Raw genomic sequence first — 16,858 nt, forward strand, 5'->3', positions numbered from 1 at the left:
GACACACCTTTGACACCAAGGGTACTGAGAGGAAGATTGTGGAGTTAAAAAAGAAAAGAGAGGTATTTTAGAGATGAAGAGACAAAGAGAAGAGTAGGGTAGCTCATTACACTACAGCTGCTATAACATTACACGGCTTTGTGAAGACTCACAAAACGCTGTTTGTATTCTTGAAACCCAGCAAAAAGCAACCTGAAAGTGTTTGTTGGTTTTATCTCATAAACAAACATGATGATTAATTTCTTGCTGAAAATGGAATTTAACAATTTGCTGTTGAGAGATTAAGTTAGAATGCATTTAAACATATTTATGTAAAAATAATCAAGATGTGACTGCCCACTGCCATCTTTACAATTCCTTTTTGCAATTCATTAGCTAACTTAGCTAAGCCTCTGGCTAGTGAACGTCATGGCTAATTAAGGTCTCCTGTTTGGGAACGCTTTGGTTTCCTGGTGAAATACATCAGTGGATAAATACAGATGGATAAGATGACTTATTTGTTAATTGTGCTCCAGTCTGTGGCGCCACTTGATATGTTCATTGAGTGGTAACGTTTTGGCAACATGTGAAACTTTAAACAGCCTTTCTGTGGTTATTGGATCACTTATTCGTAGACGTTTGCAGCAGTTTTCTATTTTTATAGTCCATTTATATGAATTTGGTTTCATTTAATTTAAATTTTAAAAAATTTATAAACTGTTGATGTTTACAAAAGTTCATGATAAATGACAAGCAATTTTATGACTTCTATTTTTTCCATTACTGTACCAAAAATGAACCAAACCAAGGTACATGCTGGGCCACAATTTTTGCATACTGTTACACCCCTAGTAGTTTTTAAGTGGGTAACACTGTGAAGTCAAACCAGTCGTGTCTTTTGTTAAGGCCAGTTCCAAACTGAAGTCAAGTGGTGCTAGGGGAGCTGTCCAACTGCCATGGTGCTGAAATTGACCTGTAAAAAGATATTAGTGAAAACCACTCACCCCAACTGGTGAACTCCCACTTCATTTCCACATAGAAGTCTCGTGCCTGTAAGAGAACAATGACACTTTTACCAAAGCAAAAAGTTTTCCATGCTCCACATCCTCTGTTTGTGCATCTTGACAGGTGTGAAAACACTAGAAGGATACTGTTGCCATAATAAAAAGGAAACTGAAACTTTGTCCTGCGCTGAAAAGGAAAAAAAAAAAAAAAAACCTTTAACAAAATTTGGACAAGCGGCTGAGGATCCAGTCTCGCTCTGTGGAGGCAGGGTGTCAGACCCAAAGGCTTACATTTTTGTAAATCCAGTGGCCAACTGGAAGACTACTCTACCTGTCTCAATTTGCTGAGCAGCTCTGGGATGCCGGCCAGTCTCTCAGTGGCACGCTTAAAGTCTCTGTATTGAAGCACCAGCTGAACCAACTCAGGGTCCCCGGTGCTCACCGCCTCCTGCAAGACTGAAACATAAATCCACGTTTAATGATCATAAGTGTTTACTTACTCGCTCCCTCAGCACCCTCTGAACAAGAAACGGAGAGCCACAGCAGAGCACTCACTGGTCCAGCCCTGTGCGTTTATGTGCGTCGGGTCTGCAGAGTGTCTGAGCAGCACCCGGGTTGACTCCAGGTGGCCCAGGCACACAGCCAGCTCCAGCGGGGTGCGCCCTCTCGGATCCGGGCGCTCCACATCCTGCTACAGAGCCAAACACACAAGCAGCATCAGCGAAGTGCTGTGCGACATAACAAAGGCATCTGTAAAAACCCATCAACCACTAGCTCCTCACTTACCTCCTTCTTCTGCAGCTCTCGATCAAGCTCCAGATACTGATTGTTCCAGACCAGAACATGCAGAGGAAACGTTTCTAGAGCCATGGTTGTTGGCCGCCTGGCAGTCAAACTGAAGTAAAGCTATGTTTGCAATACGAGTTCTCCGGCAAACAGATTGCGTTGGCACCACAGCAGAGTGCAGTTCAGCGCCGATCGGAACAGCTGGTTAGCTAGCTGGCTTAGTTAAACAGCAGGAAATGGTTGAACGCTGAAAGCAAGTCCGTCACTGGAAACCTGTCACTAAATACACCTACCCAAGTAGCTAATGTTGGAGAGCAAGCAAACAAACTAGAATATTGTGCGTGCCTATCTAAATTAGTGGGCTGAGTTAGACGATCTAACTCAGCCCACTAATTTGATGTAGCTAGTTAGTGTTATCGAACAGCTAGCTGCGCTAACGTTAGCTAACTGGCTAATAACATTGCTTTGCTAACGTTAGCTAACTGGCTAATAACAACATTGCTTCCTGCTCCTCTTGGCACCGGCTTTCCATTCTGGTCCAAGACAATTAATTTAGCCGGCCAAAAACGCAGCTCCCAGTCCGTTCATTTTTTTTCTTTTTTCACAATATGTATGTTCTTTAAGCAAATAAAATATGGGTGAAACGGCCGGCTGATAAAGTTAGCTGACTACCCCTCTGCTGCTGCAGCCATCGCCTCTTTATATTGCAGGGCTGTGCTGTCTGTTCAAATAAAGCCAGATACGGCCTTTAAACTAGTTTCACATCCAGGTCACTCGAGTTGAGGGTATCCGATACGACTGTGGTGACAGCTGTTGCTTACTGCACTCAGCCTTGTGTGGCTAACTAACGATCATGACACCAGACCACACCTGTCACAATCCGCTATTTCTGTGCTTTTCTACGACGAGGTGCATTTACAGCTGCTGCAGCAGTTATTTATTTATTTAGACGTCGCTTTATTTCCAGGTTATGGAGACCAACTGGGTGGAGCTAGGGAGGAGATGGCATTTAATCTGGTTCTACAATGCAAATAAACAGAGCAATGCATGTAAATCTACCGCAGCAGCCATTAGACTATATGCAGTTCATCTCTCCTACTGTCAGGAAAATATGAGCCCCTGTTTGTCTTTTTTTATTTTTCTTGAAAAATAACATAACATGAAAAATGCTTCTGAAAATAATTACATTGCTACAGGATTCCCATTTTGACACTCTAAAAGAGGAAAGCACATTTACAGAAAAGTGTATATTTTATATACTTATACTCATTTTTGCAATAAGGTCAGGGAAGAAGTCTGGAAGGAAACGTTTGATACAGAACCAGTACAAAGAAATGCGCAACTCCCATACAGAATCATGTGTCTCTATGCTGACTGAACAAGGCCATGAAATCCTGTTAAAAGTAGACATTTTTCCATCCATGAACAGAAAAAAAGGTATCAAAGAGGAAATCCTGTTAAAAGTAGACATTTTTCATCCATGAACAGAAAAAAGGTATCAAAGAGTCAGTTTCACCTAGAATATTAACATGTTTTCTCTAAATGTTGTCTCTGTACAAAAACAAAGAAGAGTTTGGAAATAATAGCACCTGAAATCTAACGGCTGTTGGAAAATGCACCATTTATCCGACACACCTACTCCTTGGCATACCCCACACACTTGATGCAACCTGCTCTTTGTTGGGGTGAGGTCTTGTTGCCATGCTGATTGCCTTCTCACAGTCCTACCCTACTATACAACCACATCCTCTCACTGTCCATATATACTCATCAAGTACTCCAGTGAACTACCACTGCACCCAAATGTATTAAGCAACTGGTAAACATAGGCCATCCCGTGAACTCAATTTATATGCAATGACGTGAACAACCTGCCATCTTTAGTCCAAAAAACAAACCAAAACGCAACATAACCAAAATAAAAAAGCTTCTGTGCATAAAGCATGTGTCATCACACACCTTAATATCTGCTCTCTAGTATCAGACACAAAATAACCATCCATTTGGAGCACTGAAGTGTAGCTGAAATCCACCAAGTTTAAATGGATCACATAAATTAAGACTTTACAGGGATGACCCAAACAGAATAATACACTTATAGCTCAAGGATGAAACTCAAATGTCTCTTTCCCATGGCAGGAGTTTGTGATGGGAGTCCCGACTGGCGTTGGTTATCCAATCAACGTGTAGTCTAATGCAGCTAATTAACAGCCCATATTCTCCCACTCCTGGTAATAAAAAAGACATGCTTTTTCACACAACATTAAATTCCCAAAAAACAGTTTAAAAAAAGCTCCTGAGTCTCTTTAGGTACATGGGAAAAATGTGTTGAAAAACAAACATTGTTCTAGCTGTAACAATCCTTTTCACTAACACCAGTTAAGGGAGTCGACCCTCACAGTGTAGACCCCACAAACAGGTGAACGTGAACCTCATCGCCCATCTGTCCTTTGTGTCACAGATTCACATCACGATCCACTTCCCCTGCTTTTGCACCTGAAATCCCATTTGCAGGTGCTTATGATATCCTCTGGATCAGTTTTTCATCTGATAGGCAGTAGAGCATGTTGACTGACAGCTCAGAGATGAAGGCCTCACAGGCGCTGCGTGAGACACCTTTACAGCCTCGCAGGTCAAGCAGTGAGATACAAGAAAGGCGCCGGAGATATTTTAGACAAGTGTCTGTCAGTTTACTGCAGCCTGGGAAAGAAACAGGTACACAGACATATCATTAATAGTGAAATAAATCTAGTGTGTGTGTGTGTGTGTGTATATATGTTCTCTCAAAAATGAGCTTTGTGACCTGCTTATGAGCTATTCCCATCGATCTCTCACCTCCCAGGTTGAGTTCTGCGAGTGTGTTCCGGGTGGATGAGCCTACTGCAGTCAGCAGGTTGATGGAGTGGTCGGTGAGCCTGTTGCAGTGGGAGAGGTCTAGTTTTGTTAAATGGGGCATGTGGCGGATCACCAGGCGCAAAGTGGAGTCACTGATGTCCAGGCCTGCTAGTCGCAAACACTGCATGCTCCGCAACTGGCTGCGATTGTCACAGCCTGAAGCAGAGCAGTCATTTGGGAAGAGCAGCAAAAGATGCAGAGATTATGTTAGAGTTTGATGAGGAAAATGGTCACAAGGGTGTAAAGTGAGAAAAAGCCAAGGGGTAGAATATAGGGAAAAACAACAACATGCAAAAGTCAACTATGAGATGAAGTAACAACTATAATGTCCAGCATATCTATCAATCAAACTGTAACCTGTGGGTCTACTCTCCTCACCTGGAGGGGTAACTAGATCCCTGATCTGAGAGTCTTTGACCCCATCAGCATAGCGCAGGTCCAGAGAACGAAGGAGAGGACAACCAGAGGAGCAGAGAGCTGAAACAGTTATCCAGGAACAACCTGCCAGCATCAGATCTTTCAGCCCTGCAAAATTAAAAGATTTAAATATAGTGTTTAATGTGTTACAGCACACAACCTATTGGTGGAAACATGACGAAGTTTGCATTAACTAATATATAGCGCAAATTCAGATAGATCAAGTACAAAATTGTTTAGAAATGTTGTACCCCGCCCTATCCCACTCTGACATCTTTAGACCCTGTGTTTATTTCATTCCCTCTGTGGCCACTGTTGTTAAAATCCACAGCGCAGTTCTTCCATGCCCGCGATGATCCAGGGTTATAAGATGCGTTTATTAAAACCAGTATAGCTCATTTGAAAAGACAACCCATGGAGGCTCTCTACTGCAGGTACAACCTAGGATGATGTAAAATGTAAACATCTTTATTTGACAATGTGACACTGTAATGCCGCTGAAAGCCACAGGCTCTATGGATTCAATAGTCCATATACATTAGTTATTACTGCTGCGCTACCCGACTGTCGCAACCGTCTCTGGCTGTCGGGACCAGATATGAAATAGTTTCAGAGACAGGGAAGGAGGGGCAAAGAGGAGCGGATGTTGCTTGAGTTTGTTTTGACTCAATTCACCCTTAACAATCAAAACGTAGAGGGAGTAGTTAATGCAGCTTTAACAGAACTTTACTATGGTCTAGCCACCTCAGCAGTCACATCATGTCAGTTCCAGGAATCACATTCATCCAGTTCAGCTTTCATTAATAGCACAGCAACAATTTAAGATTCTAAATTTTTGAACAAAAACCTTCAGTAAGTAGGTTGTGAGAAATATGGCGTGTGTACAACAGTTATTCACACTCATGTTAAACGACTCATAAGGACCAAACGTCTTGATCAGGGCATCATTAGAATTAACTACATGAACAAAAACAACATGAACAAAAGTGTATTTGTTTACTATATGATTTTTCTTTACACATATAATACTGACCATTTTGGAATTCAATAAAACTTGTGTGAAACACTGTTAAGTGTGTGTACATACCAGGCAGGCGGCCAACAAGCCAGTTTAGCTGTTTTTTAGAGATGTTGGTCCAAGAGAGGTCGAGTGTGACTGGCTGTCTCTTTATGATGCCCGTCAGAGCCTGGGGAGTGACGGTGCGGTTGACACTCAGGTCAATCCGTGCCCAAAGCCGCTTGTCTAAACACCTACAGATGAGCACATGCTTATGAAGAACACACTCATTCAACTATTTGCTGAGAGATATGGCCCAATGACACTGCACATGGATAAACACCTTGCTATTGAGTTTGCATTTCATTTCGACTGCTACAGAATTATTGTTAATTAGCTATGTTGATCCACAGCCAGTGATGTTTGTCATTTCAGCAGGTGAAAGAAACAAATGGCCAAGACCTGTTTTCTTTGCTCTTCTTCACTAATAAAGAATGAGGATACATAAAACATTTGATTAAAGATTTGTTATTGTCTGAACTTGATGAATTTAAGTGTTTGACTGACCAGGAACCAGATCCAAAATGAACCTAGCTATCAGAACCAATCTTTAAACAAAATATGACAGACAATAGAAAAAGAGGTCTTACCATTTGTACCAATTCTTGCAGACGGCCATGCAGACACAGAGATTTGCTCGACTTAAGTAGCGGAAGACAGACACCCACACCTCCTTCTCACAGCCAGGCCCACTCCCACCACTCTCCCTGTCCAACTCGCTCCCTCCTTCCTGCAGGGCAGACAGAGGGATACGGAGATGGGGAAGCTCAGAGGATGAAGAAGAGGAGGCGCCATTATTGAGTTTAGTTGGCCTGTTTGGTCTCATTCTTTTAGAGGCCTCCAACCTCTCTGAGAGGGAGAGGTCTGTGTGTCCACTGCGAGCGTGTGGTGTGGTGTGTCTAGTGGAGTGCTGATCAGGACAGGGGATATGATTTCTAATAGGGGGTCTGGCAAGGACTCTGGTCTGGCTGTGTATCATGGACGTGGCAGTTTGAGGGGCAATAGCCTCTAATTTGGGGACAATGGCTGATGGGTCACGCTTGGCTCTAGCTGGCCTTTGGAGTGTCACTTTAAGGTGCGAGCCATCCTTGTCCCCCATTTGACAGTCCTGCTCCATCTCCTCTTCGTCATCCTCCTCTGCACCATTTTGGTTGGCTTCTTCTCTCCCTTCCTCTTCTCTTTCTTTGGCTGCCTGTCCTCCACGCTTCGACTCAGGCTGGTTCTCTTTATCTCCTCTCCTTTCACTGTTCTGCCCCCTCTCCTCTTCCTGATCGTCATCGCTGCTGCTGCTGTTGGTGCTGCTGCTGCTGCTGTCCTCACTCTCCTCCTCCAACTCTCCATGGCCTCTACCACCTCCGATTCCTCTTCCAGCTCCTCCTCCCCGCAGCCTCACTCCTCTTCCCCTCCCTCTGCGGGGCTCTCCTTTGGGCACAAGTACTAGACCTAGGGAAGACTGCTGCTGTTGGAAGGATCCAGTCCCTCCTGGAGAGCTGTGGTAAGGGGAGCCACTAGCCCAGGTGGGGCCCCGGGCTCTGCTGTGAGATAGTCTATTGGTTGGAGAGCGCAGCCGGGACAACAGTCTGGAGCCCAGCAGCCTGGGAGAACGATCTAGAGATGAATGTTTCTGTTGGAAGGGAAGGAGCAAAAAGTATGGCAAATGAAAGCAAAATGATGTCTATTTCAAACTCGCAATCCAGTGCTACAATAGGGTGTGAGCAGCACTGTCATTTTAACATTTACCTTCAAATATTAGTACCCAAAGAGGTTTTTCAAAAATCATGAAAGGTTTCATAACTGACTGCCACATCATAGCTACAAGGATGTTTAACAGTAACATTAATAACAAAAACTTCATTTTACAAACAATCATCATCACAGAAGTGGATCTATAGGAAACCAAGTTCCCAGGATGGAACTACACAACCAGTCAAAAAGGCTAGACACACTTTCACAGTGAACTGAACATGATTGTGTTCAAATTACATATCCACTGCAGTAACATTCACATGCAATACAGAATCACTGCAAAAATAAGTACACTGCTTACCACTAAGATTTTGCTGCGCTCCAATTTTATCTGCAACACACAGAAAAGAGTTTACGGAACAAGGTAATCCACAAATAAAGGAAATGCATAAACACATATTTATACACTATTTTAAGTACAAAGAGGAGCCAAGAGGTGGCATCTGAAACCAATATCAGGGTAACAGCAAGGTTTATAAAGAGACTAGAATTTTTTAGGATCTTTATAGTTGTTTTTTTTTTTTTTAAAGGTCTTCAGTGGCTAAAATATGGCTCTTTGATTTTGGATTCTTAAGCCTGATTTATGGTTCTGCGTTGAATCTAATGCTTTAAGCTACACAAGTGCCCTGCACCATTGTGAGCTGGTGTGTCTGCCTCTCTCTGCAATTACACCAGCAGAACACTAGCTGGCAGTGGGGTTTCTATGACACTGTGTTGCATTTCTTTGCGATTTACAAACAATGGTGACTGAAACTGAGAAGACTGCATTGGAGATAAAACTAAGACACTTAAGAGCAGCTACTTTTACTGAAATTACTACAGATAAGAGAGAGAACTTTGGAGGAGATGGTGTGTACAACTAACGTGGCAGAATGAGGTAGGATTTTCTGTGCTTGCCTGGCCACTGAGAGACATGAATGAGGAAACGCAGTGCAACCAGAATTGTTGTTGCCTGTGTTGCTGCAACGTACATTTACATTTCTGGAGAGGTGCGGGTCAGGTTACGGTTTAGGCTATGGCATAGGGAATGAGGCTACAAACGACCTATGTCATAAGAATGGTGCAGATTCAACGCAGAACAACCAATGAAACAATTAAATCTTGATTTTTAAGTTTTTGAAAAGTGAAGGGAAAATTAAGGAACAGATTCAACGCAGAACAACCAATGAAACTTAACTCTGAATTTTTAGGTTTTTGAAAAGTGAAGGGAAAACTAAGGAAGAGGAGTTTCATTAACCAAAGACAATGAAATACAGCAAATTGTTGAAACTTTTATAAAGCATCTCCACTTTACCCTCTTCTTGAGTCTGAGCTCCAGTGCACTTGCTCTTTTGCGGTTCTCTTGATGCTGGAGTAACAGTTTCTGAGAAGGTGGTGGTGCTGTGGGTCGGGACGGGAGTTCACTGCGTCTCCCTCGTCTCATCCCTTCACCTACACCAATGCCTTCCCGGTATGCAAGTTTGGATGGTGGCAAGGAGGATGAGCCCTCCGACTCCTCACTTTCCTCATCGCTGGAAGACTGAGGTGGGAAGAACAGGAAGTGAGGGTAGGTAGGGTGGAAGAAGAAAAGATGCAATTGTTCATTTGAATATCAACATCAACCATACAATAACTGGTGGAAGTTCCTGAAAATGTCAACTTTGCTGAGAAAGGAAACGTGCCCTAGAGATAGAATGAACCTGAGAACAAAGAGAGGAAAAAAAGAGGCAAGTGCTAGCAAGACAATGTGTGTTTGTTACCTCTGATGCTGTATCTTTGCCCTGGTAACATTTGGGACATTCCCAGCAGCTTGGCAAATCTTTATTGATCTTTCCCTCAGCAGGATCCTGAAACAGAGAACAGTTAAAAGTTTGAAATGCAGATTTGTAGGCAGCAAAACAAACCATACGTTATGTATTCAGTTTACTGCCTTCACCATGTCTGAAGCTGATTACCTTAATGCACTGACGATGGGCAATCTGTGAGCAGACAGAGCACTCCATGAGTGGATTTGTGCTCGGATTCGATTCATCTGATTCACCTTCTCCACATATGGCACATCGTGCTGTATTTGGCAAGGCAGGCTAGAGGAATACATGCATGTTATTTACACTGGTGTAAAATAACGTGAAAACTTGAGATTGGATGCTGATTTAAAAAAAAAAAACAAAAACAAAAAAACAAACACGTTCCATACATACAAAGACAACAATGGGTATGTTGACTCACCGCTAAACACTGTCTCATGACACAGCTCTTCTTCATTCGCCCAGGCCCACCAAACTTCCTCATATCATGACAGTATTGGCAAGTGCCACACTCCTTCCTGCGGCATGCGGCACAGCGTTTGCACCTCACCCGTCTGCGCCTCAGAGCATTGATGGAGGAGTGTTTGGTGGGCCTCCGGTGGAGAGGGGGACCCAAGCGAGGACGGTAAAGTGCAGGGGGAGGGGGAATAGGAGGCTGGTACCATGATGGCTGTAAAAAAATACACATATATATATATCAGCTTAGCATAAAAACATTTTATCTTACTAACATGGTGTATTTTAATAGCAATTATAAAGTAAGAAAAGAAGGTTAAAAGTAGCTGAAGCAGTAATTCTAAATACACCATATCCGTTCATGAACAGATATGTCATCTCTCCACAGAAGAATGTTCTCATTTACTCCCATCTAGCGGGACTTGTTTAAAATTAGTTCCCTACTGACCCTTTTGGGCCACTTGACAATGGGCTCTCCAGTGTATGACAGCTTGGGGTCATCATTTCCATGCCGAGTCAGAACAGCCTGAACCAAGAGAGAAAAGAGGAGCATTAATTAAAATAAATTATGCAAGTTTCCATGGCATAGCAAAATAAAAGCAGTAGCAGCCAACTATGTAATATTAATTTGAAAGTAGTGTATCCAGTGTGACTGAGATGAACTGCAGTGCACCTACCCTCATGGCCTCAAGCAGGGCTGCTGCATTCCTGATGCCTGCAGGGACACACTTCTTTTGGGGCGGCAGCTCCTCCAGCTTCCCTAAGAGGTTCCACAGTCCCTCCAACTCAAAGGGGGTCAGCATGTACTGTGGCCTGGTAACTTCAGCTACCTCTTCTTTGAGGGTGTCTTCCTTGATCTTGACCTCCACAATTTCAGTGTCACTCTCAACTCCATTGGAGGTACCATTCCCAGCGTTATCACTGGTTTCAATATCAGCTTGGGTCAGTCCTGAAAAGTGGATAGATTGGTTGAATTTCAAGTCAGTGATGTAGTATTTGTGTGTAATTTATGCACAGTGTATTCATATGCCTGTGTGAATAAGAAAATTTAGATCCTCACCTATGCCAAGGGAGTATTTTTGGAACTCAGGGGTGAGGTGGGAGATGTTGGTCAGACAGTAAAGATATCTCTCCAGGACATACCAGCACATCTCATAGTAGAATGGGTAGCGGAACTTTGCTGGCACCTAGAGGAAAAAAAAAACAATCAGGTTTTTAAAAAAAATATAAAAAAATACTGGTTTAATAATTTGTATCCTCAAGACCCCATTATGTCAAATACTACCATGAAACATTAATATGTATACATCTACAGCTGCTGAATGCACTTCATCTTTACGACAAGTATATAACAACTTTGGTGTGGTTTCCACTTCTGCTTAGAAGGATGTGGGGTAAATGTGTTGTTGACGCAGTGGCTGCATCCCCTAGCACACTCAGCCATCTCTAGCTGAGAAGTGACACTCTCTAAAAAGTGGGTTGTAGCCAAGCAGAACTAAATGTGCACTACAGCTATGATTACTTCAACTTAATTAAATGACTTTTCAGATTCAAATCTGCATCCTTATGTACAGATGTGCAATATTATTAGGAAGCATACCACGACATGACCAATCCACATAAAAAACATCCGGCTGTGACTGTGTTTTTTTGTGCCTTAGCAATCCCTGGTCTCATGTCACCTTACATAAAAATTACTAATGAGATGCACTCAGTGAGGTATACAGGTTTAAATATGAGTAAAATAGAGCACTAGTATTGGATTGTTATTGGGAGAGAAATAAGTAAATAATTAGTGCATCCATTGCTTGATGGGTTTTAAAAATTCTTAAAATTATAGCCACACGTTTGAAAAATTATTCAGTCACCACCATTTTTCTATTGTGAGTAACCTCACAGAATAAGATCGAATCATGCTTTGCATAATTCCAAAATCTGGAGCAGTCATGAATGGCAAGAGGGCTGACTTATGTCAAGAGAAGGTCTACAGTGAATGTGAGGTACTGCTCACCCGTGTCCGATCCTCAATGCTGTAGATGTTGAGTTGCATGGGGATGTTAAAGCTGTGGAGGAAATTCCCCCCAAACACCAACGTGTCCTCTGGTGTGTACACAGCATGGATCCACCCTACAACATTCAAGACAGGATGCTAGAGGCATGTAGTGGTGGGGTGTTTTCTTACAGGCAAGAGTAGACATGCTGTATGTAACTGTATACATTACAAGTCTGTATGTATCATTGTTAAATTACAGTAACAGACCTGATGGGATTATGAAGGTGTTGGACTGCTTGAGCTCTATCCTCTGACAGTCATGGCACTTGTCCCCCAAGAAGATATCTCCCTGTTTTCCTGATAAAACCCAGTTCTCATACATTTCCAGGTTCTGTGGTGTAGGTGGAATTAACCAGAACACCTGCAAGAGACACAGATAAAGTCTTGTATGGTAGGTCTAAGGTCAACAAATACAGAAAAATATGTGCCTGGCACTAATGTGCATTCATGGGACTGATGGAGCATTAGCCCAGAGTCACATCTACATTTATGTTGACAGCATGACTGAACTAGAGTAAAGTTTTCAAAAAAGGCCAATACAAGCAGCCAAACCCTAAAATCTGTGGTTATTGAGTGATAGCCAGACTGACCTTTCCTCCTCGAAGGACATGGTACCAGACTGAAGTGCCTCCAAAGTCAATGTGGAAATCTGTGAAGCAGCCCTGCACACTCATGAGACAGTACCTGAGAGAAATGGACAAACAGGCATTAAGGAACTTTGAATTTAACAAACTAAAGATTATCACTGACACAGGAGATGTGATCAGTATAATGTCTCAACTACAACACAGCAATACATATCTCAGGGTCTGCCGTTTACTCACTTCTGTACTTTGGGATAATGCATGTCTATGATGGCATTAGTAGAGTCTCTCTGTCTCTCCTTGAGATGACGGGGCCACATGTTGTCCACCCAATCAATAAGGTCCACCTGGATTATTTAGAAAAAAATGGTATAAAACACAGTCAACATGTCTGCAGCAAAAGCACAACTGTTTGATACATAACACTCAACTGTATGTTGACAAAATATTGCTATCTCTCTGGGACCAAGCCAAAGCTTTAAACTGGTGACTGTCTGTGGCATTGTCCTGTTCTCTCTGCTGGACACACTCCTGCACCGCTGCAGAGGAGCTGCTCCACAAGAATTCAACTCATTTTCATACACACAGCTCATTAGACTCTGTTAGCTACATAAAAATAGTAAAATAGTGTGTTTTCTTCCCATTCACAATTCACTACAATCAGGATAAGGAGCATGGTCTAGTGGAGGAAAACAAAACCATAGGGGGAATGAAGAGATCACATTTCTACATGTTTGTTGTTGCGTTATGCTTGTTCAACAGTTGTTAAATACTTTCTCTATTACTGATGGATTTTGTTGCATATAGTGTTGACATCTCTGTAAAATGCAACCTCATACCTATATCAGACCGGGAGGGAGGGGGCACTCGTAGAACACGCAGAGCAAGGAATCAGAGCTCAGAGTCTTCACTCAAAACATCACTTTTCTTGTCATCCCTTATCTTAGAATAACCCCTAGCAGTGGATATTTTTTCTCCATCACCTAACGACCTACCATCAGTGCAAGGTTAATCTAATGTTGCAGTTAATTAGCATCTGTGTGTACTTTTGGACAACATTTATGAGTACAACTACTGAAGAATGGTATCACACACACCATACTGGTATTGGTGCATTCCTACATTAAAGCCATCAAAGCAGCAAACACACAATATATAGAATAATTAGACTGTGAATAATGTGATTTCTGTTGATTCACCTACACATCACATATTTTGTGACTTGCAGGAATGTTTTATTTGTAATTCTAACACGGCATTATCAATGTGCACATAAAGTTGTAAAGCCCTGAGGTGTGAAGCTGTGCGCATTCTCACTGAAGCCGGCCGTTTGACTAGGTTCTCTAGCTTGGTGTGGCTAAACTCCAGGCTGATGACATTGTAGAGTTTTTCTCTTTCTGATGCTGGTGTCTCATAGTAGCGTCGCCACTGAGCCATCGACATCTCGATTCCTTTCTGCGTGTTCACATCCATCACATCCACAATGCGTCGACTGCCTGTTAAGTAAATTAAAAGGGGTTCAACATCTGAAACACTGTATATCTAAATTCACTCTGCTAATATGTATTAAAATATGTAAAAATAAAAAATAAAAAAAAAATTTTTTAAATGCACAGCAACTTTAGCACAAACAATATTGTCAGTGTCTCAAAAAGGCAATGATAACAGAAGAAGAAGCAGCTTTATTTTATTGTAACATTGTGACGCGCACAATAAAATTTTGTTTGGAGCCGAGGGCCCCGGGCCATTGCGTGCATGCGCACCGCGATCACGGGCAACTTGGGGGGTTCAGTGTTCTTGCCCAAGGACACTTTGACATGTGGACTGCAGGCACAGAGATTCAAACCCTCAACCTTCCGGTTGGGAGACGACTGCTCTACCCGCACCACTGTCGCCCACACACACACTAAAAAATATAACAGTCAGTAGTAACTGCTGTTAATATGAACACCTAACATATACAGTCTTGATAGAGGTCCCATATATTATTGTTTTTTTATACTGTGACAGGCACATACTGAGATACAGACTGTGACATTTTACATATGAAAAATCAACAAGTCAATGTTCTGAGTTGAACAAACTACTACAGATAATTGCATTTTCATTATTCATCAGCAACATATTCACCAATATCAGTATATCTGCACTAAAGTAATAACAGCTCTACAAAGATTTGGTATGTTTACTCTGAAAGGGCAAAAATCTGGATCTTACCAACAAACAACTTGACATCACTCACACTGAAATCAGGGTCTGGCATTCTGCAAGAGAAAGGCAATTCCTTGTGATTGTTTTCTTCTGGACACACAAACAGGTTCATTGGTGCTGGCTCTCAAATTATTTAAAACAAAAAAAAATTTGAAAAAGAAATAACCTATGATAAAACAATAGACAAATGCAACTTACTGAATGCCAAGTCCATCAGTTGTCTCAAAGATAATGGGGTCTCTGAGCCCTTCCCTCTGGATGTATTCAAATGTGAACTCTAGAAAAGAGATACACACAGCGAGACAATCATCAAAAAATGCAAACTTACTGAAACCCTATGAACTGGCAGGGGAACATCTGACTGATCAACATGAGGGTGAAAACTGCTGTGTGAACCAAAACAGCACATAGAACAAACAGCTAACCTTAATTTCCCTCAAATGACATTAAATACAGTATGTTCAGGTGAAGGTTCCGGGTTCGGGCCCCACCCGGGACCTTTCTGTGTGGAGTTTGCATGTTCTCCCCGTGCTCACGTGGGTTCTCTCCGGGTACTCCGGCTTCCTCCCACAGTCCAAAGACATGCAGCTTAGGTTGATTGGTGTCTCTAAATTGCCCATAGGAGTGCGTGTGCGTGTGTGTGGTTGTTCGTCTATGTGTTAGCCCTGCGATGGATTGGTGACCCCGTTCAGGGATTTGGCGGTAGGAAATGAATGAATGAATTTCTACAATCTCTCATTTCATTAGCTGGTAGCTCACCTTTACCCTCCATGTGTTTGACCAAGTCAGATCCAAATCTACTACACTGCAACTTTTCATCCAGGTCAAACATTCTCTTCCCTTCGATTTCATCATCTGAGATTCCATCGTCCTGGTACCGGCGCCGTGTACCTGTACGCTGTGGACATAAAATTTCTGTTAACCTGTATATTAGATTTGAACATGATATGAAGTGAGAAGCAAAATGTTGATGGGAGGAGACAGCCAGAATAACTGCCAGTAAAAAATACAGGATGTCTTACTGCATTTAAGATATTTCAGTGCCATGACATAGCGTCCTTATCGCAGCTGATCAGACAGACTGCAATGCTGATGTCAAGATCACATAAACGCATCTAACCAAGTGTAGTCAAAATCACAACACAGGTGACAACTAGTATCATTAATTTGTCACAAAAATTCAGCTACTGAGTTACTGATTCTGATCCACAACCAATAAAATTGAAATCCGAAATTTAGGGGGAAAAAAAAAAAAAAAAAAAAAAAAATCCAAGAACCCCCTGCAACGCCGTTTGTCATATTTTTAAAATGTTCTTATTGGCATCTAATTGCTAAGACATGAGGTGACACCCTTGGGAGTTATCTCAGTGGTAAAAAGGAACTAGTGACCCAAGACAAGGATAAAAATCCACAAATCAATTCAAGCTGATCAGTCAGCCAGCTACCAAATCAGTTCTTGCAGACCCCAAACAATACAGCACTACAATGGCAGAGGTTAATCTTCCACACACGCTCCCCATTTTACTCCCCTCCTGCCATCTACCCTAGGCAGCATTGCTTGGCTAGACAGATGGATAAAGCACAGCACCCCTGCTCTAAGATCTCCCCACCCCCATCCTTTTAACATTATAATGGTGACATCTAAACATGATAGGTCAACTTACTTACTTACTTTCAAAATCAAAGGATTCACATTGCAGCTGGGAACATTTCAACATTACTAAAGAAAACCAGGATTTCATATAAAATAAAAACAACAAAGGGAATTGTGAACAGCAATTGGGCAACACTGTATTGGGTAGTTTTAGTGAATCATTTTCTGTGTTCAACAAAGAGGCAAAAACATCCTTCCCAAAACCTATAAACAATGGCAGAATATCCCT

At 42.2% G+C, this 16,858-nt stretch overlaps 2 protein-coding genes across 4 annotated transcripts in view; both read right to left on the minus strand.

Moving 5' to 3' along the window:
- Positions 1-2,228, minus strand: part of ankrd13d (ankyrin repeat domain 13 family, member D) — a 9,180-nt gene extending 6,952 nt beyond the window's left edge. The window contains 6 exon segments of the mRNA XM_020591789.1: position 1; positions 4-24; positions 984-1,029; positions 1,315-1,439; positions 1,539-1,674; positions 1,770-2,228. The exon segment at position 1 is cut by the window's left edge and continues 107 nt beyond it. Coding sequence (XP_020447445.1) covers position 1; positions 4-24; positions 984-1,029; positions 1,315-1,439; positions 1,539-1,674; positions 1,770-1,853 — 413 coding nt within the window. The 5' untranslated portion in view covers positions 1,854-2,228.
- A 992-nt stretch (positions 2,229-3,220) lies between these two features.
- Positions 3,221-16,858, minus strand: part of kdm2ab (lysine (K)-specific demethylase 2Ab) — a 16,135-nt gene continuing 2,497 nt past the window's right edge. For all 3 annotated transcript variants that reach the window (XM_020591764.1, XM_020591770.1, XM_020591775.1), the window contains exons 3-23: positions 15,735-15,873; positions 15,174-15,252; positions 14,982-15,028; positions 14,082-14,260; positions 13,005-13,111; positions 12,771-12,864; positions 12,388-12,541; positions 12,139-12,254; positions 11,188-11,314; positions 10,805-11,076; positions 10,576-10,653; positions 10,093-10,341; positions 9,819-9,947; positions 9,624-9,710; positions 9,179-9,403; positions 8,186-8,215; positions 6,729-7,762; positions 6,169-6,332; positions 5,043-5,189; positions 4,605-4,820; positions 3,221-4,469 (exon numbers count right to left, since the gene is read on the minus strand). In XM_020591764.1, coding sequence (XP_020447420.1) covers positions 4,288-4,469; positions 4,605-4,820; positions 5,043-5,189; positions 6,169-6,332; positions 6,729-7,762; positions 8,186-8,215; positions 9,179-9,403; positions 9,624-9,710; positions 9,819-9,947; positions 10,093-10,341; positions 10,576-10,653; positions 10,805-11,076; positions 11,188-11,314; positions 12,139-12,254; positions 12,388-12,541; positions 12,771-12,864; positions 13,005-13,111; positions 14,082-14,260; positions 14,982-15,028; positions 15,174-15,252; positions 15,735-15,873 — 3,855 coding nt within the window. In that variant the 3' untranslated portion in view covers positions 3,221-4,287. The remainder of the gene's footprint in view (positions 4,470-4,604; positions 4,821-5,042; positions 5,190-6,168; positions 6,333-6,728; positions 7,763-8,185; positions 8,216-9,178; positions 9,404-9,623; positions 9,711-9,818; positions 9,948-10,092; positions 10,342-10,575; positions 10,654-10,804; positions 11,077-11,187; positions 11,315-12,138; positions 12,255-12,387; positions 12,542-12,770; positions 12,865-13,004; positions 13,112-14,081; positions 14,261-14,981; positions 15,029-15,173; positions 15,253-15,734; positions 15,874-16,858) is intronic.

Source organism: Monopterus albus, unplaced genomic scaffold (assembly GCF_001952655.1).
Source record: "Monopterus albus unplaced genomic scaffold, M_albus_1.0 scaffold2.1, whole genome shotgun sequence".
NCBI classification, from domain to species: domain Eukaryota; kingdom Metazoa; phylum Chordata; class Actinopteri; order Synbranchiformes; family Synbranchidae; genus Monopterus; species Monopterus albus.